The 23,410-nt window shown below is 32.1% G+C and overlaps 1 protein-coding gene across 1 annotated transcript; it reads left to right on the top strand.

The window, feature by feature from the left end:
* Positions 1-1,446: 1,446 nt before the first annotated feature.
* Positions 1,447-18,491, top strand: LOC126738857 (N-acetylgalactosaminyltransferase 6). The gene is made up of 5 exons (XM_050444320.1): positions 1,447-1,576; positions 1,709-2,194; positions 8,003-8,377; positions 10,884-11,533; positions 18,142-18,491. The coding sequence occupies exons 2-5, from the start codon at positions 1,731-1,733 to the stop codon at positions 18,423-18,425; spliced, it is 1,773 nt and encodes a 590-aa protein (XP_050300277.1). The 5' UTR covers positions 1,447-1,576; positions 1,709-1,730; the 3' UTR covers positions 18,426-18,491.
* The last annotated feature ends 4,919 nt before the right edge of the window (positions 18,492-23,410 follow it).

Consider the following 23,410-nt stretch of genomic DNA (forward strand, 5'->3'; position numbering starts at 1 on the left):
TAACAGTATTCCATGATCCACACAGTCAAATGCTTTGGATAGATCACAACGGTGTTGTTTGACAATTCCCTGACTTTTATAACCCATATATATAGTTTGTCTAGTAAAGCCCTTCGTACTCTTGGTTTTATAACTAGAAATACTCAAGACTTATCAGTAGCTGCCTTCAGAGTTGTATAACGAATAAGTGTAAACTTATTCGTAGTGTCATCTCAACCATAGTCTGGTCCCCTTATTATGCTAACCATATTTACAGTCTTGATAAGGTCCAAAATAAATTTCTCAGGACTGGTGCCTGGCGATTAAATGTACGAGATGAGTCTTTATTGGAACTTAAGTAAAGGCTAAATATGACTTCTCTTGAGGACTATCGAACTAGGTGTGATATGATATTTCTTCACCAGCTGATTAATAATGGTACTGATTATCCTGAATTGTTATCGTGGATAAACTTTAGGTACAATACCAGAGTCCTTAGAGAGAGGTTCCCTTTTCTGGTTGAATGTCATCATACAAATTATGGTAAATTTTCTCCAATTAATCGACTCCACATGTTGGGAAACAGATTTAATCAGGCTTTTGACTTAGTGCATAGGGATGTTTTTTAGTTTTTTTTTATGTGTTTTTGCTCAATTGGGAAAAACTATATATTGTTCTATTAATTTTTTTTGGCCAAGGTTATTTTGTGCTTAAATTTTTCTTGAAGTTTTATCTTATTTGTATATCTTGGGCTGCTACATATTAATATACATTTAGATAGGTATATTGTTGATGTATAGAAAATTTGGATATTTAATACTCTAGATACTCAGATCAAGTTCGTTATATACCTTATTAATATATTTGTTGATGGCAGAATAATTATATACATTTAGGGTTAGGATATAATTTATTTTGTAATTTTGTTAGAATGTGGACATCCCGTAAATAAATAAATAAAAAAAAAAATGTCTTTACCCCTTGTAGACATTGGCATTTTGCTTTTTTTTGAGGTCTTAAAAACTGGGCGATACGCTCCTTGGTTCGTTTATCCACTGCCGCATCTACCGCTCTCCCGTTCTGCATTAATTTTCTTTTTTATTATTATTATTATTAATATTTGTTTCGCCTTTGATTTATTTTATACAAATTAATTATTTTTTAAGGGTTATTTCGTCTGTACTAACAGATTAACGGTTTTTATGATCAAAAATTAATTCTTTTTGTCAAAATTTTATTTAGGTTTATAACTGTATTTTAAAATTTTATATAAGCTCTCTGATGTCCTCGTGTGATCTTGTAATATGTCCCCAGTTTAATTATGAATAAAATTTAAATTTTAGGAGATAATTCCGTTTGATTTTATGTTCTAAAACACTAAAATAAAACAGTTACGGACGTTAAATCTGTTACGGCAAATGTGAAAGAAGCTTTAACGTTGACACTGACTTCTTTTTCGAGAAGAACTTTTACTACCACAGTACAAGATGCTGTCTGCACGCCGACCTAGACCCCTCCCGAAATACTTGTGTTATTTGTTATTTGTTTTGACATTTTAAACTTCAAATCAAATAGGTTAGAAAAATGTTCACTCAAGGTAGCGAATTTTTTTTTATTAGAAAATATACATTAATATTTATAAAAAACCTGATAACAGTTAGTTCGAGTGATTATCAGGGATTAAGGTGTGGACATTTGCAATTAAACGTGTTATTTTATTCATTTTCAGACTGATTTTCGACTAAGCTACAATGCGACGAAATCTTAAAACTTTAGTTAAATTATGCCTCATTTCGGCTGTGACGGGTTTTTTAACAGTATTATTTTATCATTCCATGGATAAGGGGGATGTGAATGCACCACAGAACCACCCAATTGCGGCCAAAAGCATTTTAACTAATGAAAAAATTGACTGGCATGACATTAATTTTATTCGAAGGGAAGCCAAACGGAAGGGGCCAGGAGAACAAGGCAAACCAGCCCACTTAAGTGCCTTAGAAACTGAGAGAAACTATGAAAAGCTTTTTAGGGTGAATGGGTTTAATGCCGCTGTAAGTGACAAGATCGCTTTGGACAGATCAATTCCAGATATCAGGCATAAGCAGTGCAAAAAGAAAAAGTATTTGAAGCATTTGCCTTCTGTTAGTGTGATTGTTCCATTTCATAATGAGCACTGGACTACCTTGTTAAGGACTGTTACTAGTGTTATAAATCGGTAAGAAAAAATTTAATCAAGTCAAGGTCTATTAAACCCATTAAAGAGGAGAATATATTTTTTTCAAATAAGTGCTTTTTTAACATTTAGCTTGTTTAATTAGGTGTCCAAAGTATGATTAGAGTTTTTTAAAAAATTTGTATATAAAATAAATAAAAAAATACATGGGACCTTTAGGCCTTAGTCTACTTCTAAAGGCACATACTGAACAAAAATGTTAAAAAATATTCTATGGAAATTATATTTTTATTGGCAATGGAATTTTTTAACAGTCCATACAAAGTCCACAAAGGCTGGAAAGTTGTATCTGAAGGTCTTTTTGTTACCCAACTCGACAATCATTTGTAAGAGAGGTGCTGCCAGTTTTCCAACTATTTGTTCATATTTTAGGTTAGACCTGGAATTTTGTGCATGATAAATTTGGTAGTTTATAAGGTATCTTCTGGAATGAAATGCTGAATAAATTTAGTTTTTAAATGATCTATAGGTGTATGATGTTTGTACATCTCGTCAGTTGGGCCAATCTTATAATTATCAACAACAAAATCGTATACAGAACAACAAGGCAATGTCATATAAAGGAGGATCTAGCTCCCATAGGATACACTGATTTTTCTTATCTAGAATTCATAGAGCCATATATAAACAAAATAATAAAATTTAAAATAAATATTCTTAACATCTAACATAAGTTACAATTATTATCTAAAAGTAAAATGATAAAAACATTTAATCTGGAACCAGTGGTAAACAGCTTTTTTAAACTGGACTGTAGAATCAATGCTCCTAATATCAGCAGGTAGCATTCTATAAGCCCTGATGGCCATATAATGAGAATATATTAGCCAATAAAAAAAAAATCAATAAAGACATATCAGATGTCACTTCCTGTAGCATCTGATATGTCTTTCATGTCATTTGAATTTTCCCAGTAATTTCTTTTGAATGGTAAAACATTTATACTATATAACTAATGTTAGGTATTCCTATGAAAACTTTTAATTCATGATAGAGTTTTTTTGTCTGGGCTGTTTTTTAGTAAAGAGTAATTGGTGGATTCAGTCATAATCTTTTGTGACAAATCATTGAAGAAAAACGGCGTAATATGTCCTTTGGTTATACTTAGAGTAGTCGCTTGATACTCTTTGTCACTGGGCTTGTAAATTGTGGTCAAGTAGGCTCTTACTTTATTTTTTAGAGTCACTTCAGTCTCATCTTCTACATGGGTGCTTCCAGATGCCCATGGAATGAGTCTGCACAACACTACAGCTTCATTGCCCTGTTGAACTAATCCTTCCATTATCTCATTATTAGCAAAAATTATTTCAGCAGCCTGTGCAGTCCTTCCTCATCCTTGTCCGCCAAATCTTTGTCATTTTTAACTGAGTAGTATCCAGTCGCTAAATATATATTGCAAAAACATTTCCCTGGTTATAAGAAATATCCAATGCTTCCTGAAGAGTTATTCCACTGAAATAAAGTGTATGCCACATCTGCAGAAACGCCTAAGGGGCCCATATGCAAACACCTTGGTTTACACTAAAATTGTGATGTACATATAAAGTAATTACCAAATTCATACAATACAGTCTAAGCATAGTTTCTACTTATTGAGGGATATATTTTTATTATTATTACCTTCCATATAATATGTAGTTATTGTAATTTTGTATAAGAGACATAAGACTTGGGGTGAATAAGACTTGGAACCAGATGCTTGGGAAAACCATTTCACCCATCACTCACCACAGAAGTATCCAGTTCATATGGTAAATGCTTTCATATAATCCATGAAGCACAAATATAATTTCTAATTTGTGTTACCTTGCTTTTTTACTGATATGCTGCATTGAGAAGCTGCTCTTGTATACCTTTACCTGGTATGAACCCTCTCTGTTCATCCGATATTCATGAAAGTGGAAATATTCATTAATGATGTGGAGTAATATTTTGCTTGCATGTGGAATGAGAGTTAACTGTTCTGCAGTAGTTATTATATTCTGTCGGTTAGTCATTTGCCCTTTTCACATATTTTAGAGTGTAACCTCTGCATTACATTTGTTCTTTAAGTATTTTAGCTGTGATGTCACCTGCCCCATTTTCTTTACTGTTTTTGAGTGTTATAGCTTTTTCTACTTTTGATTTTAAAATCCATGCTTCTCTTTCTTGTGGTGCTGCTTGTTCTGTGGATGTTGTGGGCTAACTGCCTTATATAATCTTTGCAGGGTTGTCTTTATACTTCCGCTATTATAATTGGATCTACTATACCTTTCTGTTGTGTAGATTGTACTTTGTGTATGTAGTTTAAATTCTCTAGCTAGATATCCTACTTTATCAGAGGGATCGCGAGACTCTGCGAGCTGGGTGTGGTGTGATTCAGTGCATATATTTTTAAAAAATAATTTTTGTCCCATTTACATTCCTATTTAATTTATTTGTTAAGTTAGTGTGTTAGTTTGTCTTCTTTGGCCTATAGGTACATTTTATTGTACATTCAATATCCAGTGATTTTTCTTGATTGGTATGTTATGGATTTGTAGATGCGCATCCTAGTATTTATTATATAAATTATATGCTAGTAGTATCATATTACATCTCTCAAAATTTTTAATCATCTCCCATGTAGAATAAAGAGAGCTAAGACTTCCAACTTTTAAGAAAGCTCTTAGGACCATTGTAGCTGACTGTCTTTTTTACTTGTTGACAGAGTTCTTTAACTGTAGATTTATTGACTAAATTTAGTTAAATTTGTTTTCTTTCATATCGTGTAATTTTATACTATTTTTATTAGCATTGTAGTTTTTTATTGACAATTCCTATATATTGTTATGATGTCGATGGAAATAAACGATTGGATTTGATATTTCTAAAAGTGATATTTAGCCCAAATTTAACTTAACTAAATTTAAAATTTATAATTTTAAAATATTACATTTGAAAAAACAGCAAATAGCTAGCCGACTAGCCTAATTAAATAATCCGGTAACTTTAAAGTAATTACACTTTACTAGTCTAAACTTATTTCATATTATTTGGTATTTTGGTTCTATTTGAATATTTATTTGTGCTTTACTCTTACAGTGGTTTCAACATATTTTTAAATACTTATGAAAAAAACAAATATTTTATCATTTTTTAATGTTAATATCTAATACCCATTGTACTAAAAAACAACTCGTTTTTTATCACCCAAGGTTGGATATTTAAATACCTTTGCCGGCTTTATAAACATTTGCAAATATAGGCTTTGTTAATGTAGTATATTTATTATAAGATTAATGAAATACTTTGTGTTAATTTGGATTATTTAAGGGATTTAGTTGCAAAAAAACCCAGTTAATATTTATATCAACATTGTTTGAGAAGTGTAATATACGGGGACAATGCAAAAAATAAACTCCAATAATTCATTAGGATTAAACATAGGCAGCACTAGATTCAGTTTAGTCAAATACACTATTTTTCAGTTAAACTCTGCTCTACTGATCCTTTTATAATAATTCATTTGCAGCTCTATCAATGTCTATGAATATCAAATTATGCACCACGATTTTTATTTTTTTAGTAGTTTAATAGAGCCTCATTTAAGTTTTAGCCATATTTGTGAATTGTCTCCAAAATCTGGTTACTTTTGGCTCTTGGTAACTTTTCTTTAGGATTGTTGAGCCATTCATTAACAATTGTATCTAATAATAGATTGATTTCAATCTTTTAATATACTGTCTATTCTAGAAATGGTAAGGGTTAGGTCGGTTAATTTCGGTGTCGTTAACTTTGCATTTCTTTAATTTTTCTGCCTTGATAAAGCATTTTTATTGATGTTTAGATCATCCATAATATTTGCTCATTTTATTCATAACTTTATTACTGTAAAAAAAAAATCATAACTTTATCACTGTTTAACTGTTGCTGGTACGCAAATCAGATATATTGACTACCTGTGCATAGTGGAGCAATTCAATACTGATCCCTACAGATATTTCTTCATATGTGGCTCTAAATATTAATTTATGGACAAATATTGCCTAAAAGCCCTTGAATACCCACAAATGAATTGTATCATTTCCTAACTGAAGAACCTTGAACAAATTGGGTCGACAGATCATGTGATCACTTCACCTACATCTGTAGAGCTGCAATTCTTCTGTTACTCCTGCATTGGTTAGATATCTGAATAAAGCGCTTAATATTTCTCTATTCTGTCTATAAATTGTCGTCGTTCTTTGGGTTGAGACTCAATTACTAAGAAATATTTCACTTATTGAATACTAATTATTGAACTTTGGGACCAGTTTATTTAAACAGTCATAATAGTTTTTACTCATACAAAATTTCTTAGTCACTAATGTGATTTTTTTCCTTTTTATATGATCCTTTTTATATTCTAGTCCTAGAAATTCAGAAAAATATTATAAAAATTAATGCTAGCTAAAAATATTTTTTTTTGTAAAATAAATATAGCTTTTATTAAATATCCATTATACAGAATTTAGAAAAAAAATTAAGCAGGGTATGCTCTATGGCAAAGTCTAGAGACTATCCATAGACTACTCCACTCAACCATACAACTGATCAATAATTACATAAGCAATATTTATACAGTCATTAAACAAGTAGCCAAGTACAAGCATGGAGTGAACTACAAATTGAAATCACTATTGACTACATAAATTAAAGCAATACTCATATAAACATTATAAACATATAGGGCATAGAACCAATGCAGCCATACATTTAAACTAAAAATTGATGTTTTATTAGGGTAAATTTATACGAAATTTTAATTTGTTTACACTGAGAGATGAGAGTTCCACAGGAATACATTTTTACAGACAGAGTAAGTTGCTTGAAAAAGAGACTTTAAATGCTGCTTAAATCTAAGATCACAGTCGAGTATAACACCTAAATTACGAGCATGACTAACAAAAGGTAATGTTATATTATTATAATCATGTTCTCGCCTACAAATTTTATTTGATTACGATTACCAAAAAGCAAAGCAATCCACTTGGTTGGATTCCAAACAAGATTATGAGCTTTTGATTACTTTTCTAGTATCTTAACATCATTGTTTATATTTTGTGTGGTAATTTTTATGATTAAAAAGATAGTATTCATGTCATTTGCATATGCTTGTACTTGACAAGAGCATTCAAAATATCCACAGTATATATTAAAAAAAGCAATGGTCCGAAAATAGACCCTTGTGGACCTCTGACTTACTATTCATTTCATTTAAATAGATACTGTTTGAAAAGACTTTTTGGTAACAATTAAGAAAATATGATTTAACTAGGTTTATCGGTCTTTGTTTAAATCCATAGTAGTGAAGCTTATGACATAGCAACTTTAGATTTATCATGTCAAACGCCTTGGAATAATCCTACAAAATTACTCCATGAAAATAGAAATAGGACAAAATAATTATTATAAAGCAATTAAAGTTGCATAAAAGTCCTTTAATATTTTTGTCACTTACAATAACTGTTTTCTATATACAAAAATAAAATACATACCGTTAAAGCTGAAATTTCTCTAGAATTATTTTAAGAATTAATAACATGTTAATTTTTGACCTTCTGTATCTTCACAAGGAAGCATCACCGGACTTGTGATACGGACTTGTGACACGATGTTTACTTATATTTTTGATCTTAAAATCTCTTAAAGAATCATCCCTGGAAGTTTGGCCACCTACTTAACTAACATCCTGTATTTGTTTCTGTAAGATGATTCTGATTATTTCACAACTTGAGTTTAAAAAACAATTAAAATGTCATGTATAAAGATGATTTTACTCTTTTTTAGCTCGCCTCCAGAACTATTAAAAGAAATAATCCTAGTAGATGACTTCAGCACAAAAGATTTCAGTAAAAAGCCTCTAGACGACTATTTAGCTGCGAACTTTACAAAAGTATCAGTAATTCACCTGCCAGAACGTAGCGGTCTCATAAGGGCCCGTATAGCCGGAGCTAAAGCTGCCACTGCCGAAGTCTTACTATTTTTAGACTCTCATACTGAAGCTAACGTGAACTGGTTACCTCCTTTACTGGAACCGATTGCCCAAGATTATCGAGTATGCGTGTGCCCATTTATTGATGTTATTGACTTCGAAACTTTTGAGTATAGAGCGCAGGATGAGGGGGCAAGAGGCGCTTTCGATTGGGAGTTCTTTTATAAAAGGTGAGTTCAGAACATATTGATTTTTGTTTTAGTTTTATTTAAAATATTATATTATAATTAAATTAATCTGGTACTTTCAATCTTCGGATACAACGAGGTTAGCCAGGCATACAGTTTATAAAATAAAAGTAAATTGTCTCCACAACTACCCTGTGAATAAGTTTTTAAATTACTTTCTTATGCTTACTTAGTTCTTCCTTCTTACCTTATTATGTATTTGCTCCATGGTCCCCTTAAATAAAAATCCAGTCACGTTAAATTTGGCAACTTCAGACAACAAACAATCTTTAATATTTAAATATTCTTACGAGCGTAGTTATTCTTACGACGGTTCGTTACTGCATTGCTTCACTGCTATGGTATGCTGCGTCAAGCGATCTCATATTACCAATTTCGACAAAAAAATTCAATTTCTGGATCATTGAAGGACCATAAAACAAATTCTATAGAAATTTAGCTTAAGATTCAAAAATTAAAATTTTATAAAAGTCTTTGACTCGAAAAGCTAAGAATTGAGAAAGAAAAAATAAATTAAAAATAAAAATTGATCGAAGGACCAAATATCACGGCAAAAATAAGGTTTAAAAAAAATACGTCTTGAAGGGTTAAAAATTCAGGACAAAAGTTAAATTTCATTAAATATTTAGACTCGAAGGACCAAATATTAAATTTCCTAAAAATCTAACTGGAAAAACCAAAAACTGTGAAAAAAATGAATCCATAAATGCTACGCGCTGGCGCACTAGTTTGCTCTAACTGTTTATTCATTTAATAATTTGTTTTTTTTACTTAGTTGTATTTTTAGCAATCATTGAATAAACTATTTTTGAATTTGAAAAAAAAATGGAATAAATTAACCTCAAGTGCCTGGAAAAAGTTTAAGTGTATTCAGAAGACTCTTACAGGCAGTTAAAGTGACTCAGATTCCTTGAATAGACCCTCAGATTATCTTTAAGTACCTGGTAAAGGCTTAAGAATAATTAGAAGACATTTCCAGGCAGTCAAAGTGACTTAGATTTCTAGACTAGAATTTGAAAAAAAATTGAATAAAACCGCAAGTGCCTGGAAAAAGTTTAAGTGTATGCAGAAGACTCTTACAGGCAGTAAAAGTGACTCCCTGAGTACCTGAAAAAGAGTTAAGAATAATTAGAAGACACTTCTAGGCAGTCAAAGTGACTTAGATTTCTAGACTAGAACCATAAATCATCCTGAAGTGCCTGTAATAAATTTCAGTTCTTAGAAGAATCTTACAGGCAGTTGAAGTGGCTTAGATTCCTCGAATAGACCCTCAGATTACCTCCAAGTGTCTGGAATAAGTTAATGAGTACTTAGGAGACTCTTACAGGTCCTCCTGGAATAAGTTCTACAAGTTTTAGCTGTTTTAATTCAGGTTATTTGCGGCTACGAGAACGTCTTTTGGTTTGGAAAGTTTCCCTTTGACACATTTTTCTCCTTTAAATGTTATTGTTCTGTCTAGCATCATTCTAAAAAAAAGCCGGTTTCATAAAAAAATTCATCGTCTATGTATCCATTCGTAAATTTGATGAACCTGCCGTTATCCAATCATTACAAATCCCCTCATCTGCTACTTCTTTATCTTTCTAAATTATTCAACCCATACCACTGTACATTTATAATCGTCCAACTTAAGTTGCTTAGCAAAAACGTCTGCTTGTGCTTGTAATATAGGACTCCTTATGGGAATATTGCGACTTATTTGAACTTGAACCATTTAAATAATGCGCCGTCAATGTTTAGTTGTTTACCATGCCTATTTGACACTTTTCTTAATGGAGAGCTGCTTTCAAATGCATCCTGTATTTTATTACGATTTTTCTTATTCATGGATACTACGAATGTGCCACGTAGCAAAATAAAAGAAGTATGCATAAAATGTATTATTACACGTCACTAACCTTACGTCAAATGCTTTTGCAATGCTGACATTTAAGTAATTCTCCAGCTTTCAAGCGCCAAATAATTGCAGCCTATTTCGGCAAACGTAAATACTTTACGTTTTGGCAAGTCGAATTGTTTCTCTTGAAGAAAGATGCAACAGAAAGTTCAAAAAACCACGATATAAAAAAATATTTGTACGCATTCACTACACTTGAATGAATACTAAACCAGTTCTATTTTTTTTCCTTATACAACGGTATGTCATTATAAAGTTATGTAAATTACCAAAATATGTAAATTGACCCAAACATACCTTAGTCTAAAAGTTAATAGTTTGCGAGATACAGGGTCTTAAAGTTACAACTTTATTTTCTATTTTTCCTTATTGCTTATGAAGCATTTCAGATTTTGACACCCTGTATCTCGTGAACTATCAACTTTTGGACTAATGTATAGTTGATATATTTTGGTCTGTAGTATTTCCAGTTTCGATATTTCCCAACCTTTCGCAGACACCCTGTTTGTACTGTATTAATTTTGCGGAGTGAAATTAAATGTATTTTAATCCCTCGACCGTATTCCTAGTTTTTTATTTTTTTATCCACAGACTACCGCTTTTACCTGAAGACCTTGCTCATCCGGCCGAACCGTTCAAAAGTCCCGTAATGGCCGGTGGTCTGTTTGCCATCAGCACTCGCTTCTTTTGGGAAATCGGTGGATACGACGAGGGTCTCGATATCTGGGGCGGGGAACAATACGAGCTCAGCTTCAAAATCTGGCAGTGCGGAGGCGAAATGTATGACGCTCCCTGTTCCCGCGTCGGTCATATTTACCGAAAATACGCACCGTTTCCGAACCCCGGTAAAGGCGATTTCGTAGGACGCAATTATCGTAGAGTGGCCGAGGTCTGGATGGACGAATACGCTCAATATTTATACATGAGGAGGCCGCATTACAAAATGATCGATCCCGGTGATTTGAGTAAACAGAGGGCGATAAGGGAAAAGTTACATTGTAAACCTTTCAAGTGGTTCATGGAGAATGTCGCTTTTGATTTGCCTCTGAAATATCCACCGATTGAACCGGGGAACTTTGGCTGGGGGGAGATAAGGAACTTGGCTGCTCCCGAGTTGTGTGTGGATGCTAAGTTTGGTGGAAAATTCAGTGTTGTGGGGCTCGCCGAGTGTACCAAGGGGACCGATAGCAAATCTGACCAAAACTTCACGCTTACTTGGCACAAAGATATCAGGGTTAAAGGTAAATAAATAATGTAGTATTATTACTGAAAAATGTAAATTATCACTAATAATTTTTTTAAATAGTCGCTACTCAATTATGTGCGGGCACCTCCAACTTGAAAATTTGCACTTTTTAAGGAAGATTCACATCTTCGGTTGTAGGGGTGGCGAAACACTGAAGTTTGGCATGTCTCAATACTCGATGATGAATCTGTTAAAATTTCTTTTATAAGTCATCCGGTATACTGTTAGAATTAAATTAATTAAAAAATGGATCAAATTTCTGTCAGACGATGTTATACAAATTTAAAACCTTTAAGCGATTTTAAAAGATTCAGAGGTAAAAGCTCAAAGGCAGGTTATGAACTGACCAAAAAAGAAAAACAAGTGAGTGAACGCAAAAAAAAACTATACTGATGCATAGGCTAAAAAGTAATTGAAATTTGTTTTACTAGAAAAACAACCCATTTAGAGCTTTTTTGGATAAAAAAATGTCTACAAGTTCTAGAAATTTTAGTTTTTTTGGACTACTTTTTTGCTATTCGCTGTATTTGCTTGAAGTTTCAGAATTAAGTTTTAAAGTCATGCGAATACATTTTTGCTATTGGTTAAAATTGAATTATTTTATTTTATTCTCTCTTGCTACTTCAACACACTGCAAAGCAACTATATAACTCATTATGATTGCGTGAAGTGTATTACTCTAAGAACTCATCTTCATTTTGCTTTCCATTATTATATGGCATTCACTCTAACCAGACTTACCTACTCTTGATATTTTGTTATTTTTTCAAAAATCTTTAACTGTTCACTAATAAGATTTAAACTAATTCTAAAAGACCAAAGAAAACCGTTTGCAGGCGAATACACGCATTTCCCGCAGAGCGAGTCATTATTGAGTCAATATCCTTAATGTTTAGGATCGTCAGACACGGATTGGGATGCTATTCTTTGAATATAGTGTAGCTTACGACAAATTGCGATCTGATCTACTTCATGGCTCTAGGCATGTGCCATATGTTAGCATAGGCCTTATGACAGATGTATAGAGCCTCATAAGAATAGGGAAGAAACCTAGGTTCTACCAAATGTGCTCCTTTACTTATATGAGATATATGCTTTCTGTATTCTCTTGTAATATGAGAGTTCCAATTTAGTTTGTTGTCGAGTGTCACACTAAGGTACTTGACTTCCGAAACATGTGAAAAATCTTGCGAGGTATTTGATAGTTTAGATGCCTGTATAATTATTAGTTTTCTTGTTAAATATCTCTATCTGTGGGGTTAATGGAGTCAACGTTGATTAACTTTTGTGAAAGTTTTAAAGAAATTGATTTAACGAACCTACTTTTTTGATTCAAATAAATGCCTCAAACTAAAATACAAAATAATGAAAATAATACAATAATTATTATATAATATTTTTGCTGTTTAATTTGTTCTTGAATTTTCTTAGGGTAAGTAAGATGTCGAAGTTGTATATTTATGGATAAGTTATAGTATTAGGAGTTTTCAGTTGTGGCAAATCTATGGAGATATTGTTAATGAACAGAAAAAAATTATCATGATTTATTATGACGTCACATTGACTTTTTTTAAATGAGATGCTATTCTGTTAAAGTGACCTGGTCGAATTAGAAACAGTTCTCGTAAATTGTTTCTGGACTTTTTGTACGAAATAACAGAGCATTTTTGTATTTGACTTGTTATTTTGGACAACAGCATACTGATTTTCTTCATTCAAGAGATACTATTATCAATGAGATTATAACAAAGCCATCTAGAGTTTATTTCGTCACAATGGTTCAACCATAAATTGCGACATTAAAATTTGCTAGGTATAATTAGAATTTTAGATTCATTCTTAAGTAGTTGACACACCAACTTAGGCTACATTGGTGTTCATTAAAAATAGGTACTAGAATTACCATTGAATTTTGAATTTTAAAATGTGCATTCTTAAATAGTCCGAGATTTGTAGAATGTCTTTTAAGATGAGGATTTCTAGATCTAGTATCTCTAACGGTGCAAATGAGATCATATGAAATAATTTCAAAAATTATAAATAGAAATTCTGTACTTTCTTGCTGATTATCAGTAGATATGACCTTAATTCTATTAGCGTAAATTTTGTAGAGACAGAGACATATTATATATACAGATCGTGTTTTCGTTCGTTACTTATAGGAAACCGTATAGAGACGAAATTTTGCAACGTCGCGCGTGTACGAGTGCCTGCGACAGAGCACCGCCCCGGCCGGCCCGAGGACGGGATTAGTAAACATGTGACCTTCGTGGGAGTTGCGTCGTTTGGCGACAAAATGTCCCAAAATATTACGCGAAAATCCAGGCATTTTTAAAATATTTATTCTAATGCGGGTTTTACAGACATGACAATGTGTAAAACCCGCATAGAATTGTGATCTTAAAATGTTTAATATGCTGTGTTTTGCATAATGAAAATTAAAATTATTCTATAAATAAAAAGTAAAATATCAACTCTGATAAAAATATAATAAAAAATCAGAAATAAAACTCTAATAAACAAACTTAACAACATATCATTTTTTAAATAAAAGGCTCAAATAAACCGCCTTATTTCGCTAAACAAAAACTTAACCTATCGTAAAAGCTATTTCGCACCTCCAAAAGAGTTTCAGGTAAAATGGAATTGGCACCTTCGACAATTTTATTTCGCAACTCCTCTAAATTTGTTGGCCTACTAAATTCACGCTTGTAAATGGTCTGCTTAACGTAACCCCACAGATAAAAGTCATTTGGAGACAAATCTGGGGATCTAGGAGGCCATTTAATATCGCCAGTCCCACTAATAAGGCGGTTAGGAAAAGTATTTGTTAAAAATTCTTTTACCCTAGCCGCGTTATGAGCAGGACAGCCATCTTGCTGAAATTAAACCGATCCCAGGTCTACATCAGGTAGAATTTGAATGGCAGGAAGAACTTGGTTTTGCAGCAACTCAAGGTACTTTTGGGCGTTTAAAGTGCCATCAATAAAAAAATGACCCTATAACATTGTCGCCCAAAATACCAGCCCAAACATTCAATTTTTGAGGATACTGGGTACGCAACTGAAAACTTCTGTGCTCGTTTTCCTGATACCAATAACGAACAATGGAAGGATTGTGTTTGCCATGTAATGGAAAAGAAGATTCATCAGAAAACAAAATATTCGTTTTCATTTGCGTTTTCCATCATGGTTTCACAAAATCCATTCTTCGCCAGTGGTCTTCAGGAAATATTTCCTGAGTTTTTGAATACTTAAACATTTGTACCCATATTTTTTCCAGATACGAGCAACAGTTTTATTGCTCATTCCCAGTTCCTCTCCAATACTTCTAGTGGACCATGTCGAATCAAGTTTTAGGGTACTGCAAACCATTTCTTCCCGCCGTTCTATATCCTGGACCACTTCAACAGGTGGTTCCTGACGTTTTATGTGGCATTTTTTATAACCTTGAAGACAAAAAGATGTCTCAAAATTTGTAACCACATTTAAAACCGTTTTTGCACAAGGAATCGGTCTATTCTCAAATGTCACTGAAAACAAATCTCTACATTGTACTACCAAATTGCCTCCATAAAACCATTTAGCTACTTGAACTCTTTCGGAAGGGGTATAAACAGCCATAGTGAAAAAAACACGAAAATAACGCTCAAAAATTATTAATGCAACGTGCAGTAACACAGCAAAGTGAGGTCTGCTGACTTCCGGTTCAAAAAATAAAAACGAAAAATTCCGCCGCCTGCAAGCCGCAACCAAGCGGTATTGCCATTATTTTTGGTAATACGTAGCTCACGATAACACGATCTGTATATACATAAAAATATAGGTGCATGTTTTCCGTGCCGTTGGGTTCAAATTTCGGGAGCATAAAGTAGACTTAATTCCAAGACTAAAAAACCCAAAAACTAGGTGGTAGGTGGATCCTTATTTGCTCCAAAGTTACAAGCTTATAAAAACAGACAAATAAGCACATTTAAATTAGCACACCACATAAGAACTTCTCATTTTATCTTTTTTTCTCTCATTTCCCTGGTGTCTGTTTTATTTCACACTTGTTTTAAAAACCAATAGGATTGTGCTATCTTAATGTCACCAAAATAAATGTTACTTTAGTAAATTGTATTAGAAATTCAAGCTCGAAACTTTTTTATTTGTTTTTATAATACAGAGTTATAGTCAGAACACAATAATAATAGAAAAAAGATGACAAATAAGGACTACCTTGTTAATAAAATTAAATATAACTGACGTATATAAATGTAAGATAGAAACAAAACTTATACATCCTAAAAGTAAAAGATGCAAAATGGGAGAAAAAAAGAAGAATAAAAATAAAGTAAAACAAAGTAATGAGATGTAAATTTCAATTGTCAGAGAAAACTTAAGATATGCATAAGGCGGGCGAACATTGACAACACCAAAAATAAAAAATGTATTACATAATAATTTAATTTATAAGAAGCGTTTTAAAACTAGTAAAGCATATTTAATACAAATACATCAACATGCTCAAAATAAACAAATTTAAATGATTCCTTTTGCTCCCTCAGAAGATGCGATTTAATGAAGCCCTCGAAACGGTTAGGCCACATTTATTTTACATCATGTGGAAGGATATTCATCGTTTGTATTGCAAAATGGCTAAAAGATTGTTGAAAATCGGCTGATTTATGTAATCAAACTATTCAATCAAAATTATTTCTACTAAAGTGAGTATGGTCACGAGAATTAAAAAATGCTCCTAGATATGGGTGATCTCCGCTTTTTATTACTCTTTATATAAACAAAAAAATATGTCGTTTATATTTATTAAACATTGATAAAATTGAATTAGTTTTCAAATATGGGGTAACGTGGTTTCTAAAAGCTATATCAAATAAAAAACTATTTAGAGATACCTATGTTAATTTCCTCAATAAAAATTTGTTGAAATATGGAAAAATCACTTGAAGAGAAAGAACTATATCTAAGAGGCATCAACTTGTTGCTGCATTTTGGCTCGTGTAAGAACACTGTGCATATCTGCCACATATACAGAGAATACAAGTAGCCACAATATGGATTTCTATGATACACCTGCAATCATACGTAAAAACTTCGATTTGATATTATTGTTGCCAAATTCTGTTTAAAAAAAAAAAACAATGCATATATGAGTACATATCAAGTATGAATATCAAATTTGCTTTCAGTTTCAAGTGTATTTCTCAGTATTGAGTGTGTTTTTCATTTAATTTCTGTTTACTGCAACTCAAATGCACGTGGAGCAATTAGAAAATACTGACATCGATTTCCCAATAGACGCATCGGAGACGTGATTTTCTTTTTGACAGAGAAATAAATTTGTCAGCAGATTATCCATTTTATTATGAGAAGGTGCACTGTTTATTTGATGAAGACTATCATTGTCATTTAATTTATTTTACTTGGACCCTGACGTCAGTTAAATTTTCAATTATTCAGAACAATCCTTTGGACGGTTGCAACTTCATTCCGATAATATCAATCTGAGAAATCTACATAGATGGGAAGTAGAAAATTCCAAAACAAATACATATGTCTAACTTTCGTCATGAATATACCATGAACATTTGGGGTGGCTCAATGGTCCTTAAATTATTTTTACGAGATTAAATGTAGACAACTACCTACAGTTCCACAGTTACAGTTCACGGAAGAATTTCCACCACTTTTAAAGGATGTTTCAATAATCGTAAGAGAAGATGGTGCGCCAGTACATTTTGGAATAGCAGTCTAGAATTTTATGAATCACAATTATCCACAATGGATTGGTCCTGGCGGTTCTATTGCATGGCCACCTCGATCTCCTGATTATATTCTTCTACAGATTTATTTCTGGGGATATATCAAAGATTTAGTGTACTCACAAGTTAGGGTCAGCGGAAAATAAGAAACGTCACTTCATCTGTTTGCATACGAGCATAAGCCTGTATTCAACATTTTGAAAATTTTATTTATTAAAGATTTGTAAAATAAGATAAGTTTTTTAAATTAAGATTTTTATTTGGTGAACAAATTTAAATCTCTTTATATTATGTTTTCATAGATTTGCAACTTTGTAATGAATAAAGATTGACCTACAACTTTTGTATTTTTCAGTTTCCGAATTAAGTCTTATGCCCCAAATAAACGAAACGATTCATGGTATTTATTCCGCATCGTTTCACAATCAATTCAAAATATATAAGATAAGAAGAAAAAGTTACCATTTAAGATAAATACGTAATCATCTTCAGCTAAAAACCGCAGGAAGAAAGTGGAAAAAGAAAAATAGTTGAACGCGTCCTTTAATAGATTTTTCTCATATGCACATATGCCAATTTCAAAAAAACTCTTAAAAAACTGCTTCTATTAAAAGACATAAATGTTATTGGGGCCTTGCCTTGCTTGTAATAGAACTTGTTGCAATAGATATGCAATAGATACACTTGCTTGCAATAGATATTGACAGAGAAGACTAGATGTACTCAAAATTTCTTGAGATTCAGCTCAAACTATTATCATTACAACATAAAGACGTTATTTTAAGATCTCCTTCAAATTTAGAAATAATATCATAATAATGGCGTATTATATTTTATAGGTAAATCTTTATGTTTCGATGTCTCTGATGCAAACGATAAAGCCTCCGTAACACTATATCCTTGCCACGGAAGTCAGGGAAATCAGTATTGGAAATACGAGGTGGAAAACCAGCAATTTTTGCACGGAGGTAACTCAAGATGTCTGGATTGTGATCCGGGAAAGAAGACATTATATATGACGAAATGTGACCCAGATTCGAAGACTCAGAAATGGAGACTGGAGAATGTGAACTTGACCATGCTGGCTGACTGGGATAACGTTGGGGCGCAAAAAATGAGGTGAATCGTTAAAGTGATTTACTAGAAAATTATGAAATTGTGATTTATAATGGAAATTATCTTGTGATTGCGACTTGTGTATGATTTACGTGTTCTTGCCATTTTTTTGCCAAATTTTTTCAGATAGTTTTAGGTCTCTGTGAGAGTAATTATAGAGTTTGGTTGGAAACGGTAGAAAAACTGGGCCAGATTTTTTTTTTCAAATCGAATTTTTACAGATTTTGTATTTATAAAAAGTTAGATAAAAAGAATTAATTTTAGCAGAAATCTACAAAAGTGGATCATTATGCGAAATCAATTTTAAAGGTAGCATTGTGAATGTTTTTTCTGGAGCTTGGAACCTTAGTTTTAAAACCATTTACTAGAGGTCAGTGATACCTGCCATTGGTACCAATGCCCTTTTTTAATGCAAATATTAGCGAAGTAGAGCCCAATCTAACCTCGAAAGCGAGTTTGTTGTCGCGTGTATTGTAGAATTGTTTATTGAGTTTTATTGCGAGTAGTTAATTGACAACTGATGCCTGGAATAAAATAATTAATTTATTCCAGGCATTTAATGATATTTTGATATTTTCAATACAACAAAAATGGCTATACGTTAAACAGTTAATTAAATAATTCCTTGCGGGCAACTCATGTGGGTCTAAACGACCTGAATTTTTTTTTATTTAACTGTGAAATTAATTCAACTTTAGGATATTATAATGGACACTCTACAGATTAATTACGTGTAAACAGTTTGTTCCTAGGTACAAAATTCGCTTGGCTACAGCTGTTTTAGTTAGAGAGTGATTTTTCTCTCTTCTGCATGCTAATTCTGGTATTAATATTGACTCCAAGAGAGTGGAGAGTGGGAATTCTTATCAGCAAGATGACCTCCTTGACTCAATAGACTAGAACATGGTCTACATAACAAATTGTGATTAGATATATATCAGACAATACGCTACGTTAGCATAGATTTATCATGACATTTCATAGCCATAGATTTATTTTCAAAATTCTTAAATAGTAAATTGCTTTAAAGAAACTGCTACTTTTTGAAATGCAACAACGTCGCAGTTATGTACCATGTACCATGTACGTCTAATGCATTATCGGTCATCTATATATTATAATTTTTATCAATCTTATTTAAATCAATAAACCATAACAACATAAATATATTAATTATTTACAGAATTAATTAAATTTTATTTTACATTTATCTAAGGTTATTGATAATAGTAGTTTTGTTGCCGAATGTTTTGTGCCGAAATTGTAAACGAAATATTTTTCTTCATGACAACACGACAATCAAAGTAATAAAGAAATCTTAATATAATGGCCTGCCGGGTCATTTGCAATCAGTGACCAGTTCAGCAAATAATTAAGGGTACCAACCAAGACTCGAGAATGTTCTGAAATTACTACCAACTCAACTGGTTGCTTCTTTCTTTAGAATGAGATTATTATAAGGTAAAGGTCGTATTTCTGATTATATCTGTCAATGTTTATCTACTACTATAACGCTTACAGAAAGAATGAGTTGACCAGCTAGGGGAACAAACAATTCAGATGATCTTTTTAGATAAATACAAGTATTTTGTGTTAGTTTATATTGCCTGTATTGATGAACGATTCTTGTTGGTTTTTTTCATGTTTTTACAAATTATTCATTTTTTGGCCCAGGTTTACTCATCGATATTTGAAACATTGGTATTATAAAAAAATAATATATAGGAACATGCTAAGTATAGCGTTTATCTTACATGGTGCTTTAAAAGTATGAATAATTTGCTCAAAGCTTGCATATTATACGGTTATTTTTTAATTAAAAGAATAATTACCCGCTCTTTAATTTTCATTGGTCGGGATAGGTAATTCCTGATAAATAAATTTAGAAAAAACTATCATAGTAGACCCGTAAAGAACAATTTTTTTATGTTAATGCTGGATTTATACAAAATAATTTAAAATGGCATAACTGTTTTGCGTTCAATGTTTGTCATTTTACGATTGTTTTGGCGGAACTTGACTCCCAATAAGGTTGTCTTCCCGCTATATCTCGGTACCCTTTTACCATACATTCGGAAAAAAAATATTTATTATAAGAGTGTGGTCAAAAGAAAATGCTAGAAATAATTGTTAAGTTTGTATCTCTTTGACGCTAGAACGCATAACCGCTTTAAAATAGTTATTTTTAAAAACCAATTTTTCAAAAAATTATGTAATGAACAATATTTTTTTCTGCACTTCTTGGAAAATGATTACAAATAGAAGAATTTAATAAAAAAAAATAACAGAAAATTTTATTTATACTGGGTGTCCCAAAGGTGATAAATCAAACTCAAAACAGAGGATAGAGAGAGTCATTTGCAATAAAAATCTTCCTATGTTGTTATGCAATTATGAATAGCATAAAAGTTATACCCATGATTTTTGTAAATTACAGCACCTTGTCAAATAAAAGCTTTTAAAAAATATACAGTTGATTAAACACAATAGGGCCAAGTGGTGTAAAAATGACACACAAGCTTTCATATTTTTTGGGTCTTAGATTCCTTTGTAGGAAAAAAATTATGTAGGATGCAAGTGATAATCAGAAAACTTGCAAAAATAGAAACATAGAAACTTTACCTATGTTATGAGGAAAAAAATAAAAGCTCGGTCTCATATATCTCATATCCTTGGAAAAATGCATTTGCACTAAATATGAGACAGTCCAGATGAAATATGAGACGTAAAATATGAGTGGTAAAATTCACGTATAAACAGTTGAACCCGACTTCTAAACCAAAAATTAGACAGTCATGATAAAATTGAGACACGATTTTTAAAATTTATTAAATAAAAAAATGCAAAAATATTTATAGAAAGTAGTAAGCATTGATTATTAAACTAAATATTGAATTAAAACTTGAATGAAGAAAGCTTTATTGTTTCAACAAATAATATTGTTATAAACAAAGCACAAACTAAATAAAAACTACACTAAATAAAACAAAAGCACAATTTTTTACAAAAAATACAAGATTTAAAAAATATATATATATAATAAAATAAGCGCTTTAATTCCCCTGCAAATTTATTCTTGCCTTTAATTTTTTGAATTGAAGAAGGAAGACGGTTAAAAAATTTTAAACTGGAATAAATTAAGGAATTCTTTGTTAATATTAAGTGAGGTATAGGCAAGTGTACAATATGAGAACTTCTCGTAAAATCAGGGTTATGAGCAGCTATGAGTAAATTATTTAGAGTGGATCAAACAACAGGTTTCTAAAATAAACAAGGATGGCAGTGTTAATATTTTTTTAGGCTAAAAAATGGTTTACAAGATTGAAAACGATTTAACCCACGCACAAATCTAACCGCTCGTTTTTGGAAAATAAAAAGCGTTTGAAAAGGGATCTCGCCACAGGAGCCCCAGAAGCAAATGCCATATCGTAGATGAGATAGAAACATTGAGTGCCAGCAAGTTAGCCTTACACCAATCTCTAAGAATATTCAGATCCGAGCCAATAGTTAGATCTTCTTTTGATGTGTTGTTCCACAAGACAGTGGTGTCATCAGCAATTGCAATTACCAAATTTTCCAGAGATCCTCAAATTTTGAGTCATTAACAAAAATTAAAAACAATAATGGTCCTACTACAGAACCTTGATGCACACCTACAGTGATAGGTTGAACTGTTAAAGTGTTTTTGAAACACCACTGCCTGTGATCTATCAGAGAGATAGGATGTAGGCCATCTCAAGGAAACACCACATAAAACTCCAGCTTGCGCAACAGAATTCTGTGATCAACACAATCGAATGCCTTAGTGAAATCACAAAATACGGCTGCCGCTACACTACCCTCATTGAGGCTTAGATAAAGCTGTCTTAGAAATGAAAAAACTGCATCGTTTGTACTTAGATAGTTTTGAAAGCCAAATTGTGATGTTGATAAAACCTGATTTCTCTTAATAACATCCAGCATCCTACTCTTGGCGAGTTTTTTGACAATTGTTGATAAGAGAGAAATTGGTCGATAGTTGGAGGGAGATTCAGTATCATCTTTCTTAAAAAGAGGTACAACCTTGGCCAATTTAAGACTACTAGGAAACACGCCCAGATTAAAACTTTGATTTACGGTTTCTGAAAAAACAGTCAAAGCAGTATCAGGAAGTGCTTGCAGAATTTTAATGGAAATATCATCCCATCTCGAGGAACTCTTATTTTGAATTCTTTGCATTACATTTATTATTTCTGTTGTATCAGTAGAAAACAGAAAAAAAGATTGCGAGATTGGTTGATCCATAATCCACTTGAGCAAAGAATTGCCAAACTAAAAAATATTCTTACTAAAAAAAATAAGTAAAAAAAGTAAAAGCTTAAAAATAACATAGAGGAACAGGTTTACTACTAATGAAAATTTAGGGAATTATATATTTGTTGAAATCTATTGGAAAGGAATACATATCTGCCGTTATCTAAGTTCCTGCACGCGGATCTGGGGGTGGTAGTTTTAAAACAATATCTTCCTTTACCACATTATAGATTTCCGAAACTATTGAATAAACAAATCTATTTCCATTACGTCGTAAATAGGAAACAAAACTCGTATTGGGTAGCAACTCTCTTACAAAAGCCTTGTAGTGCACAGTCTTATTTTTAGTTTTAAATTTCCAAGACGCCAACAAATGGGCACCAAGGCATCTCTGTCATAAGCATGCACAGATTTCTATCAAGATTCGCAAGTTCTATGTGAATCAGATGAAAAATATGCAGTTAATAAGACATGTTGTAATACTGAGAAGAAACAGATCACTGGCCTAGCGAGAGGCCAATACGCTTATACCTATGCATATTCCATAGTTGCCTTGGGTCAACGAAAACTAAGAACTTTGGTTGTGTTGGAATTGCCTTCGCCGAGATCCTTCTTCGGAAAAAACATCCTAGATGTTTTCTCAGTATTGTGGAGCAATTTATTAGAAATAAACCAGCTCTTGGCCAAATCCTGTGCAGC

This window comes from Anthonomus grandis, chromosome 7 (genome assembly GCF_022605725.1).
Source record: "Anthonomus grandis grandis chromosome 7, icAntGran1.3, whole genome shotgun sequence".
NCBI lineage: Eukaryota > Metazoa > Arthropoda > Insecta > Coleoptera > Curculionidae > Anthonomus > Anthonomus grandis.

Bases quoted from the DNA above. Each gene is read 5' to 3' on its own strand.
- LOC126738857 (XM_050444320.1), top strand. From the start codon at position 1,731: ATGCGACGAAATCTTAAAACTTTAGTTAAATTATGCCTCATTTCGGCT. The intron at 2,195-8,002 runs GTAAGAAAAAAT...ACTCTTTTTTAG, and splicing joins GTTACTAGTGTTATAAATCG to CTCGCCTCCAGAACTATTAA. The intron at 8,378-10,883 runs GTGAGTTCAGAA...TTTTATCCACAG, and splicing joins TGGGAGTTCTTTTATAAAAG to ACTACCGCTTTTACCTGAAG.